Source organism: Juglans regia, chromosome 3 (assembly GCF_001411555.2).
Source record: "Juglans regia cultivar Chandler chromosome 3, Walnut 2.0, whole genome shotgun sequence".
Lineage (NCBI taxonomy): Eukaryota > Viridiplantae > Streptophyta > Magnoliopsida > Fagales > Juglandaceae > Juglans > Juglans regia.
The window spans coordinates 9,544,362-9,561,566 of record NC_049903.1 but is presented as its reverse complement, the minus strand read 5'-3'; the positions used below and the strand labels follow the sequence as shown (position 1 = coordinate 9,561,566).

At 35.7% G+C, this 17,205-nt stretch overlaps 2 protein-coding genes and 1 pseudogene across 2 annotated transcripts; 1 reads left to right on the top strand and 2 right to left on the bottom strand.

The window, feature by feature from the left end:
* Positions 1–748: 748 nt before the first annotated feature.
* LOC108979216 (BAG family molecular chaperone regulator 5, mitochondrial-like) lies at positions 749–2,454 on the bottom strand. The gene has a single exon (XM_018949846.2). The coding sequence runs from the start codon at positions 2,409–2,411 to the stop codon at positions 1,728–1,730; it is 684 nt and encodes a 227-aa protein (XP_018805391.2). The 5' UTR covers positions 2,412–2,454; the 3' UTR covers positions 749–1,727.
* A 505-nt stretch (positions 2,455–2,959) lies between these two features.
* LOC109007123 lies at positions 2,960–5,920 on the bottom strand (annotated as a pseudogene).
* Positions 5,921–11,611: 5,691 nt separating this feature from the next.
* On the top strand, positions 11,612–16,931 carry LOC118347938 (transcription initiation factor IIF subunit alpha-like). Its single transcript, XM_035688378.1, has 7 exons — positions 11,612–11,783; positions 11,910–12,108; positions 12,645–12,803; positions 13,397–13,542; positions 13,808–14,178; positions 15,746–15,861; positions 16,785–16,931. Exons 2-7 carry the CDS (start codon positions 11,938–11,940, stop codon positions 16,929–16,931), a joined length of 1,110 nt encoding a protein of 369 aa, XP_035544271.1. The 5' UTR covers positions 11,612–11,783; positions 11,910–11,937.
* Positions 16,932–17,205: the final 274 nt, after the last annotated feature.

The following is a 17,205-nucleotide window of genomic DNA, read 5'->3' as shown; positions in this document are numbered from 1 at the left end:
TGTTCGTTTTTATACCAATAAAAAAAAAAATCTTTGTTCGTTTTTACAGTTGGAAGAAAATGCTTTCAGTAGAATTGTCTATTTGTGATTGTCTTCCTCCTTGAGGATACTTGCTGGAAATGTGGTTGAGCAATGTCTTGGATATGGCACCTAGATTTTGGATCAGAATAAGAAACATTTCCTAGTTCTTGATATCGGCTGTTACAATTATGAGTAAGGTGCGAGACAGAAAGTAGTGTGCGGCACAGCTCCGATTTCAATGAAGCAAATGGTCAATTGCTTGAGTTTCCAGATGGCAAGGTGGGTGAGCAACGCCTATTTAATTTGAATAGTGATATATGCCAATTCAGGGTGCACAAATCTTCTGTAAGCCATATGAAAAAAAAAAAAAAAAAAAAAGAGAAATTTTTAAGTGAATCTTACTTTTTTTTTTTTCAAAAGGTATGTACAGAATTTGGACACCCTAAACTTGCAAAGTCATTTTTCATATAATTTTGATTTCGGAAGGACCTTAGGAGTTCAATCACTATAAAAAGACAGAAACTCGATCAAGAACTTGGATACGTGACTTTATATTTCAAACGTGCCCCGCAAATACTTACTGCAAGATACACGAATGTAGGTAGAGTAGTCAATGTAAAAATCGGTGGCATGCCAAAGATAATTACTTTTGAGGTACTTTCAAGGCGGTGGCTTCTGAGCAAGTATGTCATACCGTAAAGAGAGAGGTATCTATAGAGATAAGGCATTTTGTGCAAACCAAGAAATGGCAGAAATTTAATGACGGTAAATGAGTTGATTCAGTGGTTACCGAGGCCTAGAGCAAGCAACCCAACCCAAACCAACTCAAAAAATAAATACATTTCTCTCACATTCATTGAGTACCCTTGGATCATCATCGAACAGTTGTAAGAATTTCCACAGCAGAGTAGGGTGCTGATATGAAGCATTGAATATCTTTCTTACATGTATATCCCAAAGATGAGTCTCGATTCTCGAAGAGGCCCATAACATTATTTTTATAAAGAAAATGGTGGTCTATAAATGAAGAAGCTACGAAGAGCATGGCAAAAAGAAAGAAATACCCAACCTGAAAGAAATGGAGCTGCCGGTGCCAATGATGCTGTTGATGATATTGCTGGTGATCTCGCCGGTGGGGATGCTGGCCTGCACACCAAACGGCAGTGAATGCAAAGACTGTATTGTTAGCCAGATGAAGTATGGTTGCCCATCATGCGTGCCAGTATTACGCTGCATGGCGCGGTGCTTGTGGGCTGGTAGCTCCAGGTCTAGCTGTGTGAAGAGGTGTGATTGCAACGGTGGGAGCCCAAAACTCTCCGATTGCAAGAGATGCATGTCACGGTGCAAGTGCAGCTGTGTCGCTTAGGCCACCGGTCTCTCTGGGGTTTAATTAGATCATGTATAACCATATCCTTAATTATATGTATTTCCGATCTGTAGAAACATCTCCTTCTCGTTTTTAATTGGTTTCTTTTTCGCATTAGCATTTTCTTCCTTCGGCGAGTAATTGAGTAAGAGAGAGGGAGAGAGAGATTTCCTACCACTTTTTGTTTGCTAATTTTAATTTTCTTAGAACCCATCATATATATGCCATCCACCACAATAACAATTCACCTCCAGAACACACAACTTTATATATATATATATATATATATATACACACACACATGGTAGAAGCTGTACCCAACGGAAACCGAACCAAAGGATCAGGGCTCATGCAGAAACCTCTGCAAGCACCGAAACCCCAAATTCTGCGCACAAAACCTATCCATCTCGTCACCACCTCGTTCCCTGCAAACCTCCTCCTCCATCTCCGCCACGACGTCGTCCCAATTCCTCGTCAAGCCATCGTATCCATAACCCCAAGGTGTACCCCACGCATGATAACAGTGATCATCGCCCGGCACCTTCGCTTCCGAAATCGCGTCCAGTATCTCCTGCAACCCCACGATCCGATGGCTCACCTTCCTCCTCGCGTCCCTCAACGTCGGATCAATACCGGGCACCGAGTCCAGCCTCAGTAACAGAGCCATCAGCGCCTCGTTCATCCTCAGCCTCGCGCGTTCGTCGCTCCTGACGGCGTCCACAGTCTCCTGCAGCTGAATCGAGCGTTGTAGCTGGTCGGCTTCGGAGTTGGCAGCCGAGATTTTTCTGTACAGTTTGCGGATGATGTGGGCACGGTAGGTGGATTGTATCTTGGCGGCGGCGTTGGATTGGAATTGGTGGGGAAGATGGACGGTGACGGGGACTGGAGCGGCTTTGGAGGACTGGATGGGAATCTCGGTGACACCGTGATGGGTTGGAGAAGTAGAGTGGTCGTCATTATGGAAGGCAAAGGTTACAGTAGTGGAAGAGGAGGAGAAGAAGCTGCCCTTGCGAGAGGATTTCATTTCATGCCAAATGATTATTTGAAGTTGAAGGGAAAGAGACGGTGAGTAAATATAAGGACCCAATACAATATAATATAATATAATACATATATAAAAAGTGAATGCACTGTTAATGTAACGGTAGTAAAAGCTTATTGAACACTGTTGGCGCGTAGCACGAATCAGTGGCGTGACGACCGTCCGTTTTGAAACGGGACCCGCGCTCTCCTTCTTTTTGACCAATGGATAATGAACTTGCTTTTATCACATGCAGAGTCCACCTTCTTATACATCCCATTAGCCTCTTTAAACTGTATGTTTTGTCTGGACGGTAGTATATATTATTAAATTTCTCCATATTATTTGAAGAATACGACAATTAATTACTGTTCTTATAAAAATTTTAAAATTGAAGAAATAGTAGTGCAGTTTCTAGCATTTTTATTTATTGTAATTGAGACCATTTATATTTTTTTATGATTAGACTATCTATAAATATAAGAAAAAAAAATATATATGAACCAAAGGGAAATGTTAACCACTATAATATCAAGAAAACATCATCATCCTCAAGGGCATGATGAAATAATCTTTCCAGAACATGCCCCAAACCCAGAATTATAACCATTTCCCTGAAATGATGTAAAGTTCAAGCTTTAGTTCTACAAATTCTTAAATTTAGTATGCTGTAAAGAACATCGATGCATGAATTCCAAAGAGTATGATATTCAGAATTAAGAGGACTAGAGAAACTGTATGATTTTAAGAACCTTGCAAAATCCAGTAAAAATGAATTCATCTCCATCTTCTAGGAATTTTCGAGGTGTCCCATTCAAGGATAGTGGTTTCTGTCCATTCCACGTTAAACTCTAGCAAGCATCCAAGAGATTCTGGCTTCTGTCGCGGGAGGTACAATTAGTGGCTGAACTTATATTTTGTACAAAACAGGAATTGCAGGCTTCAAAGTTAAGTTACAGTCATTTGAATACAAAATTATCAGAATTCCAGCATTATGATTGTACGAAAGTAAAATTAAAAATAAACAGATGTGATGAAACCATACAGGTCCACTGATGGTCCCAGTTCCAAGGAGATCGCCAGGCAACCATTAATGGTGTGGTGAGCAAGCTGTTGAGTTAATGTCTAATATCTAAATACAAGTAAAAGTAATTCAAGATGCCTAACAGAAACAACAACTCATAATATACACAACTGCAAAAATATGTGCATATAGAATACCAGAAAGGATCCATATAGATATAAAACTATCTAAAGCTTTCTATTTACTGGGAAGTTATGAACATTCTGTTGACTGTAAGAGAGGATAAATGTAATGTAACTCCTTACAAATTTTTGAAATTACACACGAATCTTTGTGTCCAGCACAGGTTTAATTTGAACCTTGCAGCAAGAGTACAGTTTCATCATTCTCTTGAGAATGCAATCATTTTTGGAACAGCAAATTGATCACTTGAAACAGAGGAACACTGTATCATGATATAGAAGGAAGACAATCTGCAAAAAAAGAGCATTGAAGTATATACTGCCTCCAATGTAATGTCATAGTTCTTGGATGTTTTTCAGCCAGATATGGCAAAGGAGGAGGGTCCTGCAATTTAAAGCACGCATCATATAGGATGTTGCCACACCAGAAGACATTAAGCGCAAGAAATTAGGAGAAAATAGAATGAACTAAAAATTACCTGTTTGGGAGCATCACAAGCAAAAGGTTCAAGAGCATCTAACGTTACAATCTATGGGGATATTGTAGTACCTAAAAAGAGTATGTAAACAAAATTCAGTTCTCCACAGACTAAAGAATCACTTGTAAGCAAAGTACATGTGCAATCCTTAGTGAGACAGCAGGTAGACATAGTGTGTGTATCCTGACCTTCAAGTTTGCCAGATGAATTTTGAAAATTGGAGTAATAAAATTTCATCTTTTTACCAAAACTCTTTCCAAGAAAAGGGCTGAGAGGAACATATTCCCATGCCTGAATGTCTGTGGCTGTCAAAACCAACCTCTTGTCAATATAGCATCAAATATCAGACAAACATGAAACAACACCACTGACATGAAGCACCAAAGGGTATTAATACCACTAACTGATAGTTGGCATACATGACTATTGAAGCAACGACAAACTCTACAGCCACAACGCATGGTAATGCGCATGGCAAGGCTCACACCCAAATTGCTGCACCAGACAGCACAGACCACAGCCAGAAGCAAACAACAGCCACAAAAGAGCATCTTCCAAAAGCATCTTCAAGAGAACCAATGAAAGAGCTAAAAGTGTCCTAGGTCTAGAATATCATTTACAATCATTTGTGTAAATCTGAACCGTTGATGTAATCTAATTCTTTGGAAAGTTTCTGATATAAATAGCACATAGATGTAATGAACAGTAGGTTGGAGAATACGAAATACAAAGGAAATTTTTCCTCTCTGGTTGTGTCATTTTCTCGAGCACATTGAGTGCATTGTATTTCATTCTTTACATGTTTTCACAATGACAATAGTCTCCGAAGCAAAGCACGAGCTTCTTTCCAAGCAGGACGTCCCATAGCCAGGAACTTGTTTAAATCAGGCTGGAAATAAAAATATGGCAAATTGCAAACAATTAGTAAACACTTTCTGCCCAAACTGTCAAGTTAACTTTTCTACAGAGCAGGAGATAAAGAGCATATATTCTGCACCGAATATCTGCAATTCATGGTAATGCAACAAAAATGTGGTGATACGGGCAATCATCAGCTAGCTATAGCTGTCGTCTACGTTGTTCTTGCAGTGAGTTTTTTTTCCTTTTCCTAGCACCAAGTTTAATATCGCAGTCGAAAAAATTTTAATAATTAAATAATAAATTCAGAAAGCTCTTAAAATTCCCGGCCAATCTCTTAATGAATTGGAAACTTCAAACTAAATTAAATAGCTCTAAAGCACTTATATCGGTTTATTTGTTCACTTTCTCCAAAATTCATGCCAGAGAATAACTAGTAGATGTTTGCTTTCGTTTCTTATCCTCCGGTTTCTGAGCAACAAAAAGAGTGTTACCGACGTTCATGTCACCAGAAATTGTACAAAACTTCATCTCTCGAAAACTTTAATTCCACAGTAACATGCATGAATGAGCACTGATACACTGGCAATACGAACCTGAGAGAAGCAATCGGAGTTCTTCAGGATTGGGCCATCGAAGAGCCCGGAAGAGACGATCACGGAAAAATCCAGAACGTAGTCCCCGATCGCCACGCCCGGTCAAGCCACTGTACCGGGCAACCCTGAACACTCCGTAGGGGAGGTTTTGGATGGGGAAGTGGAAGTCGGGATGGACTTCGATGAAAGATTTCAGAGCCATTCTGGCCCAGAAAAAAACTGTCGAAGATCGGATAAGTAACCACGGCTGGAGTGTGAAGGTTACCTTGTGGAGTTTGGAGGAAGAGCATGCGGGAATTATCCATGCAGGTTCGGCCTTTCGCTAGCAGCGAGGTCTGGGCTCATTATCCTGCGAGCCGCGAGGGGTGGCAAGTCGTATTAACGGGTGTTCTTCGTCTTCATGTCATGTACATTATATGATATAGATCAATTTCAAGATAATCGGTTAAGCTTAACGGATCAAAATTTTAAATTCTAACACAATTTATTAAAATAACAAATTAATATGAGATGATCCGTTTTGACTTATTATTAATTAATTAAAAATATATTGATACTAAACGACTCATTTTAACCCATTTATGTAAATTGGTTAAATTTATCCAAATAGTCTATTTGATATGATTAACATAATTTGACATAAAATTTAAAATTATAATATCTCTCAAAAATATAAAACTTAATACATAAGTCTAAAATTACAATCCATAAGAACTTAGAAGTGTGGGAGGCAATCATAATTCATAAGAACTGACTCAATTGAAAATTAAAAGATAGAATTAGAAAATACGAAATAGGATTAAAGTATTTTTGTTTTTATGTTAAAAATGATATAATTGTAATTTTGAATAAAAAATTTAATGGGTCTAAACGGGGTACTAATGGATTTAGCGGATTGACTCATTAGTGACCTGTTAATAAATCGTGTCATAACAGATTAACCCATTTTGACCCGATCCCATTAACATTAAATCCAAATCTGCTAATTTCATATCATGTTCGTATTGGATTAACGTATTGTATCATATATTGTCATCCCTTTATTTTATAATAAATGTTATTCGTGCTATTGGGAAGCCTCCTATAGTGCACAAAATAGTAGGAATAGTGCCGAGGTGGATAAGTATAGAAAAAACAAAAGAAAAAGGAAAATACTAGGATGCATACTAAATGTGCATTCTAAATATGCATACCAATGCAAATGGCTTTTTTTTCTTTTTTCTTTTTTCTTTTTTCTTTTTTCTTTTTTCTTTTTTTTTTAAATATTTTTTAAACATCTTTAATCTTTAAGAAAAAAAAATACAATTTTACTAATAATCATTTTCTTAATCATTAAAAAAATTAAAATATATGAGTGGACATATTTAAGAGTAATACTAAAAACAAAACTGCTACGTACAACTGGCGTGTGTAACTGGTGTGGAACCGGCTAACTATCACGTCAGCATTTATAAAAAAATTAAAAAAAAAAAAAACAGAGAGAGAACTTTGAGAAAAGTAGAATCTCGAGAAGAAGATAATCCATCGAACTATAAACATCTTAGAAGAAGTAGAACTTCGAGAAGAAGATTTGAGAAAAATTTTATATTTGAGTGAAAGCATTTCGCACAGATCGCATAAAGAATTTACACTGTAAGCGTTTCAATCATCTGGGAAGGATAATGTTTTCAAGTGCGAGCATTTCGACAAAAAGGTGGTGCTGAAGCCATGTCGAAATCCATCTCTCTCTCTCTCTCTCTCTCTCTCTCTCTAGAAACTAGAACTGAAGGAGACCGAAGGGACTTTCGGGAGAAAATCGAAATATAGGTAATCCATATGGTGAGACATGAGAAAGACAAATTGCTTAAAACTGGATGAAATCAAGTCCACCAACACAATGATCGACATACTTGTGGTACTGAAAAGTGAAAACCACATTAGATGATAAGGTAGTTGACGTTCTAAGTCTCCTTTTTTTTTTTCTCCCATTCATTTCCTTTCTGTGACTTGCTCCTATTTTCTTCTTCCTGCCTACTGCAATATAAAATGAAACACAACGTTTCATTTAATGAGATGGAGACTCCCCGCTGATTGCATAAGCCGGTTGCAAGAAGTATTTTTCTACTAAAAAATATGATGGGCTCTTGCACAAAGGAATCCTTTTCCAAAGAAAAAAATAAAGCAAAACAAAATCAAAAATCAAAAATCAAAACAAAAGCTTCTTGTACAACTTCTCGCATTTCTCCCTCAATCTGCACAACTTCTCCTATCTTCCAGTCCAGGTTCACGAAAACAAATCAAAACAAAAGTTTATGCCGCACTACTAATTTGCGCATCCTCCCTACAGCATTTCGCACATCCAAGGGAAGGTAATCACCTCTCTCTCACCCTGATCTGTGTAATACGTGTGTAAAAAAAAGATCTGTAAATATATTTTTTTGGGTAAAATATGTGTGTAAGGGATCTGTAAACATATTTTTTTTGGGCAATCCAAGATTTACCCTCTTTACATTTTATCTTCATTTTGTATATGTACTTAGTGATTTTTAACTAAATTGATAACATCCATTTTATTTTCATTTGTATGTGTATACTTTCGCCTTCTGCAGCTTAAAAAATTTTTTAAAACAAATGTAGAGCAGCAGCCATGCCCAAGATTTTATGAGTGGAGTGCATTCTAGCATTTTTCTTATTTTTTTATTTAGTTTCAAATCGGCATTTAAATACACAAAATTTTATTAAATAGTATACAGTTTACGATCAAATAATTTAAAATTGTCATTGCACGTCATCAACTTCATTTAAATAATAAATTTGATTTATAAAATTTAAAATTTATCTTTCAAATCAAATTATGACATATAAGCACTTTATTAAACGTGCTCTATATACCAATTTTGGAGTGATTGTTGTTGTTGGAATTAATGGCCCCTGATGACGTTTTAAGTTACATGGAAAATGATTAGTCTTAGAGTATGTGAGATTCTTGCAATCCATTGAAAAAAAGAATAATGTTATCTATTTTCATCGTACTATTTAAGATGTAGCGCATTTATTACAATTAAATAATAAAAAATTATTTAATAAAAAAAAAACTTTTGATCACCATTGGATGACCATTGGTGATGTCCACTTAAAATTAAGAAAAAGGTTGATAGAGTGTTTGCTTACGTGTTGTAAAAGTGATGGGCTCTACTAATGATTAGATCAAATTATGTTGAAAAGATAAATATATATCTATATATATATATATGAATTTTGCTATACATAAATCAATGTGTTAACACACCACTTAAAATGACTTGTTATAATTTAAAAAAATTAAAATATCAATCATTTTTTAGCATAACTAATGTGGAAATCTTTCACATCAACGATGTATTAAGTGTGTGAAAAATAAGGTTTACAAATAGATTTTCTCAAAATATTTTTATAGTTTAAGACATGTTTGTATTGAAAAATTTCAAATTAAAGAAAATTTGAAAAACAAATCATGGGCAAGTGCAATTTTAGTTTCTCAATATGAGTTTTATTTTTTATTTTTTTCCATCAAACTTACATTCAATTAAAAATGAGAATATAAGAGGAGAGGACGAGAGACCTTGACAAAAATCTATTCACAAAAGTTACAATACATACAATAGAATATAAAATAAAAATGGGCAATGAGACCAATAAATTGGACCCAAACTCAGGGGATTGCTACAATAGCGATTTTAAAATCCAATTGTTGGATTTATCTAATGCGGTTGTGATTTGCATCCGTGAAAGCAACACTACAACCATATGATCCAGAGTCGTTGACGAAAGTCTTCACATTATTTTACCCTAGATTATCGGTTAGGGAATGCAGTAATATAGCCAAATACTTAGAATCGGACAATTCGGGTTGCTGGCTATCTTTTGGAGGATACGCGGCGAAGCTGGTGACTGTGCTACATGTGCTGGTTCGGATGAAGCTTGGAGACTAGAGTCTGAAGGATCCAAAAATGGGGAGTCCAATTGTGTTGCGTGAGTGGTAGTAGGAGGCTAAAAAACGCATCGGCGCGTCGGAAAGCCACACAGCTTTGGTGGCGAGTGCAGATCACGTAGCAGTCGTATGGCATCTCCTCTACCAAAATTTTGAAGATTGGCAGCTGGCGAACAAAGTGGTGGGCCCGTGTGGTATCAGGTATTTTGTCGGCTGAAAAGTGACAAATCAAACATGTTCGATCTAGTGAAAAAAGAAAATGAAAAAGAAGAATAAGACCGAAACCAGGTCGAATAAGCAAACCGAAAAACAAACTAACTAGTGGTTTATGGAGTGGGGTCAAGATTTCGAACGGTTAGAGAGAGAGAAAAAAAAAATTTGAGAAAATTTACGTAAGACAAGTTTTATTTACTTGTCTGAAAATTCAGAAATTATCTAAAATTTCTAAGATTTTCCAACAAATAAAGAGTAGTGGTGTCCTGTCCACACTACTTGAAATTTTATGTTTGTATCCGTAAAAATGGTGAAGTCCACTTTAAAATAGTGGTTTTGATATTTTCAATTTTAATTAAAGTGGTTGGTTGGGCCTGCTAACGATTAGATGAAAATTATGTCGAGGAGTTGAAAAATCATGTTTAGGGATACACGGTTGTAAGAAATTAAGAAAAGTGCAAAAAAATATTGACGAATGGTTGACAAATATAATATTAGCAAAGAGAAATTAACATGTTTTCTCCATTTGTAGTAGCAAGGGAATAATAAAATATTGATTCTAATCATCACAAACTGTCCTTTAAATTAATAAATTGGGCTTATGGATTGTTGATTTGCACTTTAACTTGTACGTCATTTATTTGTAATAACAATTAGGAGGTTCGGATTTTCAGCTGGATTTTAGCAAGATGTTTATTTTATTCCGTATTTTATTATTTGGTCATAATTGTAATTTTGTCTCTTCTTTTCTTAAATATTTAGGTCCCGATTGTGGGTTTCAGAAGACATATTTAATTATTTTTAAAGAAACCTTAATTTTAAAGTTTTTCTAAGAAATTTTTATGTGTTTACATTTTTTTTCAATCTCAATCTATAATTTCATAATTTCCGTTGTTTAGTTAACTGTAAGAATAATCATTATTCCACATTCCACGTAATAATCCCATGGAAATGTCTCTCTTTATAGATATTAAAAAATAAATAAATAAGTTGGGGATATAATTACTACAAATGACAAGTACATAACGTAAAAGGATACAATACATTGGATATAAACAGTAAAGTATGTGCTTAATGTATTATTATGGAATTGTAAGTACCGACAAGTTATAGAAAGATTGAATTGGTTGATAATATCATATTAATTAAATGAGTATTGCTATTTTGTCATCCATTTATAATGTTGCTTTACTTTATTGATATGGTGCCATTATATGGTGCTACGAGGTTTATTAAATATATATATATTTATATATTTAAAACAAAATAGCACGTAAAAATATAAAAATATAAAAATTAAAATTGTAGATTTTCTCTATCCTTTCTATATGTGTTTTTAATTTTTTTTAATAAATCACGAGGTACCACACTACGTCAATGAAACAAAGTGAGCATATAACTGAGATAACATAGTAACATTTTTCTATTTAGATAGAATAAGAGTAGAGTAAAAGTATAATATATAAGATTTCTATTATATCAATGAAAAAATATCACGCACGTGTTGGAAAGGATACACAAGTTTGTTACCATGAGAGTGAAAAAAAAAATGCATTGAAAAATATATGAAATCCGTAACATTAGATTTGAATTCAAGACATGCAAGTCTTTTATAAGTGTCTTTAAAATTTTAGACTTAACAGAAAAATTTAATTTTGTGAATAGTTATTTTTTTAAAAGGTTTGAATTCTTTTTAGGAAAAATTTTTATAAAATGAAAAATTATATTCTGTAAAATATATTTAATAAAATATTTATATGATATAATTTAATTTAAATAATAAAATTTTAAATTTATTAATATGATATAATTTAATTTAAATGATAAATTTTAAAATTTGAATTTTATAAATTAAATTTTATTGACATGGATGATATATATCGACGGAATAACATTTTCTTTCGATTATACTTCTCCTCCCACTTGCGCAGGCTATTCTCCGTCAACATGAACAAGCTCTCTCAAGCGAACCGAATCATATACCAAAATCAACTCTCAGTAATCAAAGCCAATTAAATTCCGTTATCACCAAAATTAAAACCCTCCTTGAGTTCTCATATCAATCGATCCGAAGGTAATGAAATTTCTTGGTTGAATTGATTGTTGATCGTAGGCTAGGTTATTGATCATTCATTCATGCTCTCCTCTTTCTTAGTGTCTGATCATCTCTGAATTTCTGTTTGTTTCATTGGAAAACAAGTTGTCGTTGTCGTTTTGAAGGAGGAAGCATGTCGTTCGATCTGCTGTTGAAGCCGTCGTGTAGTGGGTGTGGATCGACCACGGACTTGTACGGAAGCAATTGCAAGCACATGACTCTGTGCTTGAGCTGTGGCAAAACCAAGGCCGAGAACCATGAAAAATGCTACGACTGTGGCGCCACAGTCACGCGTTTGATTCGAGTTCTCTCTCTCTCTGATACACTGCACACACACACACACTATAGGTTTTGTTGTTAAGTGTCTACATGCGTTTTTTTCCTTACATTATAATGTTCAATGTAAGCTGTTACTATTGGCAAAAAGAAAGTTCGTAATTTCTATGATTCAATTATAATTAGGTTTTGCTCTCTGAAACAGAATTCTGAATTTTGATGCTAGTGAGGAACTTTTTTCTTTTGCCGTGTGAGTGCTTTGATTTTATATGATATAAACTTTTACTCGGTGAAGAGCTTGCCCAAGTTCTTGTTTAAGTTATGAAAGGGTGGGTATAAGGACAGACCAATAGGTGAAGAGACTCGAGCTATATTTGAACCTAATAAGTTTTTAGCGTTTAATGTATCTATACTTTTTAACAGTAATATAGTTACATGTAGACAAGCACATAATGGTGGTGTTTCCAATTTTTTTCCTTTACTGATTTCGAGTACCTTATAGATTACATGTATTTTTGTTGTAATCTGAAGGCTTATGTGCTCTTCTACTTATTTTCATTATAGGAGTATAATGTTCGTGCGAGTTCTAGCAGCGACAAGAATTACTTTATTGGTAGATTTGTGTCTGGGTTGCCAAATTTTTCGAAGAAGAGAAGTGCAGAAAATAAATGGTCTCTCCAAAAAGAAGGTCTACAAGGACGGCAACTTACTGATACTTTGCGGGTACTGAGTTCATCCTGACCCATTGGGCATTTTTTGCATTTTTTGCTCGTCTCTACCCTTTGCATTTGTACTATTGGGAATTCCCAGCACCTCATATTGGGAATCGGACTTCTTAGAATTATAATAGTTGGACAGTAACGATTTTGCTGTTTTGGTTGTGCCCAGTCTAGTCTAGTTTAATTCTTCATGGTATAAAAGCTGAAACAATATACATAAATCTCTCATTCCATTATAAAAAGCTGGTTTTGGTCTATTAATTGGTTTTAACTGATAGCGGAGTGTTGTATATGTTAAAAGTTCAGTGTTTTAAGTGAGATGAGCCATATTTATGCGTTTTTTTTTTTCATTTTGCCCTTAATTGCACCATTATCTAAAATGAGAGAAATGCCAATTTGCATCTAGTATGGCTAGTAACATAGCATTGTGTGATAATTGGAGGAAAAATGTGCCATTCTCAAATTGCATCCAGACCTTGATTGCAAAGCAAATACCACATGAAGTTTGTTTAATAGACAGATCAAAATGCTACCTCTCTCGCATCTCATTGGCTTCTCACTCACTCATTCTTATTAATTTGTTATTGCATCACATAGGAGAAGTACAAGAATAAACCATGGTTATTGGAGGATGAAACAGGGCAATTTCAGTTCCAAGGTCAGATGGAAGGTGCACCATCCGCTACTTACTACCTACTAATGATGCAAGGAAAGGAGTTTGCTGCTATTCCTGCTGGTTCTTGGTATGTACAACCCAATGTATACAAGAGTTCTTGTCAATATGAATAGAATTGATTTTGTTTTACCTTTTTTAAGGGTGATTGTTAAAAAATCTTGTTTATTTTTGTTTTGTTTTTCTGTTGATATATTAGTTGAAAATGTATACTTAAATCATTCAGTATAGAGCACCGCGTTCCTTATGTCGGAAAGTTGGTATTTTAATGTGAACTTAAATGTTACTCTTATTTATTTATTTTGTAATGGTGGTTTGACCCATCCAATCTTTAGGTATAACTTTAACAAAGTTGCACAATATAAGCAACTTACACTGGAGGAAGCAGAAGAAAAGATGAATAACCGGAAAAGGACTGCTGATGGATATGAAAGATGGATGATGAAAGCTGCAAATAATGGATCTGCTGCATTTGGTGGAGTGGAGAGGCCTGATGACAAAGATAGTGGTGTGGCTGGTGGTAGGGCACGTAAAAAGATGACTGGTGATGATGAAGAAGGTAATGTTTCAGATAAAGGGGAGGAGGATGAAGAGGAAGAGGTCGCAAGGAAGAATAGATTGGGACTCAACAAAAGAGGTGGTGATGATGACGAGGAAGGTCCGAGAGGTGGTGATCTTGATTTAGATGATGATGATATTGAGAAGGGTAAGCATTTTTCCTTACTGTACCCTGTTTTTCATCTAAAGAAGAAGCTCCATGGATTATTTTCCTCATTTCTGGTCAATTTTCTGTTGGGACACCTTAAGTGACGTAATTCCATGCCAAAATACACAAAAATACCATTCAGATCAGTTTGGTTCGATCCTCCAGGAAAATCTAACATAAATGAGTGCAGTTGTTAGAGTCTTCATTCCCGTTAAACAATTCAATGATGCTGAGGGAATTGTTATGTGTCACTTTCAGGAAGTGTATCTCTATTAGCCATATGTTTTATTATGTCACTTGATTTCTGAGTATTTGTTGCTGTCTATGATTTCAAGATATGACTCTAGATGGTATTTATGTTTTCTGATTCTCTTGTATATGTCCCATGTACTAGGACAATGCCTTGTTACTTAATACTAAGAAAATCTTTTTACCTATAAAAAAGGAATAATGGAAAGTAGCATTTTTCTGTTGCACAACTGCTTTGGGAGAAATCTTGACGGTCAACATCCTTAAGCAGAGGGGTGAGATAGCTGTGGATTGGCCCTGCATGTGCAAGAAGAGTGAAAAAGCAGTTGACCATCTCCTTCTAGATTGTATAATGGTGTGGGAGTTGGGCTCACATTATCTCTTTATGGATGCAGTGGCGGATGCCTAGGACTGTGAGCAAGGCGTATGCTTGTTGGAAAGGAATCTTTTCTAGGGGATTTCAGCTGGACTTTGGAGGGTGGTTGCTCCTTTTGTGCGGTGATTTGGTGCGAGAGGGTTAATTGTACTTTTAATGTTATAAAGCATACCTACCCGCGGTTAGCCCAAGTGGTAAGTGCGAACTTGTGTGCATGAGCCCCATGTCACAGGTTCGATTCCCCCTGGGATCAAAACTGTGATTTAACTAGGAGGCCATGGTGGTGGGTTGCTGTGCTAGTCTCCCTAGGGGTTTAGGTTCCATGGGTGAATCCTAAGGGCCCTGCCGTGGGGTGGTTCTCCCATCATAAAAAAAATGTTATAAAGCATAATCGAAGCCCCCTTTCATCCAATTTCCTGAGGTCTGCTTTGGGAGGTGTTTAATGTGAATCTGTTTTGGATTTTATACTTGGTTAGATTTATGTTTGTAGTTTCTTGAAAGGACAGTGTACACCTCCTATCTACTTGGTATTACTTACCAAAGTTAAGGAAAAAGATACAGCTCTAGATAGAGATCTGAGCAACAAATTTTATTTAAGAATAAATTATTGTGGCTTATCTTTGTCAGTTATCAGAATGTATTTTCACACTTTTACAGTTCATATTATTTATATCATCGGACTTCTATCCTTGAAAAAATTGCACGTCTTTGGTTGGTTGCTTTTTTGTATTGCACCAATTTTATCCTATTTCTAGCCCTTGTAAATTCAATTTGAATGTGGAATGAAGGAAAGGCATTACTATATGGTTTTTACCATAGTGTCTATGTTAAGCAACTGTTTGTGTTAAGAATGTTCCTGTCATATTAATGATATACCTGATGACTTCCTCTATTAGTCATATCCATGCTTATCGTGGATCTGTTCCCTCTTGAATGTACCAGGTGATGATTGGGAGCATGAAGAAATATTCACGGATGATGATGAAGCCGTTGGTAATGATCCTGAAGAAAGGGAAGAATTGGCCCCTGAAGTTCCTGCTCCTCCAGAAATTAAGCAGGTCTGTCTGGACACTCTGTGACTTCCTTATTGGGTCAACCCTTCTGGAAAATTATTGTTAGTGAAGATGTACTACGATACACAGTTACATGGTCTGGAAAACTATTTTTTTTAGAAGGCATTATTTTTTAATCACTCTCCTATTGGATGGCAGCCCGCCTATGCCTTCCTAGCTTTAGCTTCCAGGATTTTTAAAGTTTTTTTTTTTTTTTGGTCGCTGTTTTTTTTCATCATTAGGTTTATCTGAAGTAGACTCCTTGTGTACCTTGATAAGTGAAATACTTGTCAAAAAAAGATATGCCTTTGTTTCCTTTTTCCTGATCATAAGCTTATCTTACTTGTAGAAGAAGACATGAAGCAATTTAAACTATCAGTTATGGATGGATCTATAACTTAACAAAGTCTAAATCCTGAACTAACTAAGGATGCATCTCTTTTAAAATATTGTCTGATGTTGGAAGACTCTTTTAAAATATTGGCCAGCTGGAAGACTCTAGCAGGTATCCCCCAAATAAAAGTGGTGTAGAAGATGGTTCCTATCTGCATTATGTGGTGTTTGTGGCAGGAGCGCAACAACTGGACGTTTAAAGACAAGGAACACTCAATAGAGGAACTTAGATCTTTCTTTTTTTGAACTTTATTCCTATGGGCCCTAGCTGTAGACTTTAATGGCCTTGATTTTCATGACTTTCTTGTTTCCATTGCTTCTCCCTAGATAGGCTTATCTCTTGCATATCATCTTGTATACTCGGGCTATGCCTATCATTATTAATACAATCGTTTACTTATAAAAAAAATATATTGTCTGATGTTAGATCTGTCTGTTTATTTTTGGACCAAGTCTAAATCCTGAACCAACAAAATCCCTCCTTTTTGGACATTAAAAAATGCCAAGAAAATAATTTTTTTTGCCTGTTCTTGCAGGATGAAGATGATGAGGATGAAGATAATGGAGAGGAGGGTGGACTGAGCAAATCCGGAAAAGAGTTGAAGAAGCTGCTTGGGCGAACTGGTGGACTTAACGATTCGGATGCAGAGGATGATGATGATGATGAGGAAGATGTAAGTTGATGCTTAATTCTAGTACTCGCTACATTAACACCTTGGGTACATTATTAGTACTTTGTAGGAGATTATGTGAAACTATGGCAATGGTCTTATTTAACTTTTCACGATCCTCCATTTAGTGCATTTTGTTGAATTATGGGGAGGCATTTTTCCCCCATTTTAGCAATGGTGAAGTCATTGGTTTAGTTTTGTACACGGAGATTCAGAAGAGTTGCCATGTACGGCCTTTAACCTCCCCCCCCCCCCCCCCCCCAAAAAAAAAAAAAAAAAAAAAAAA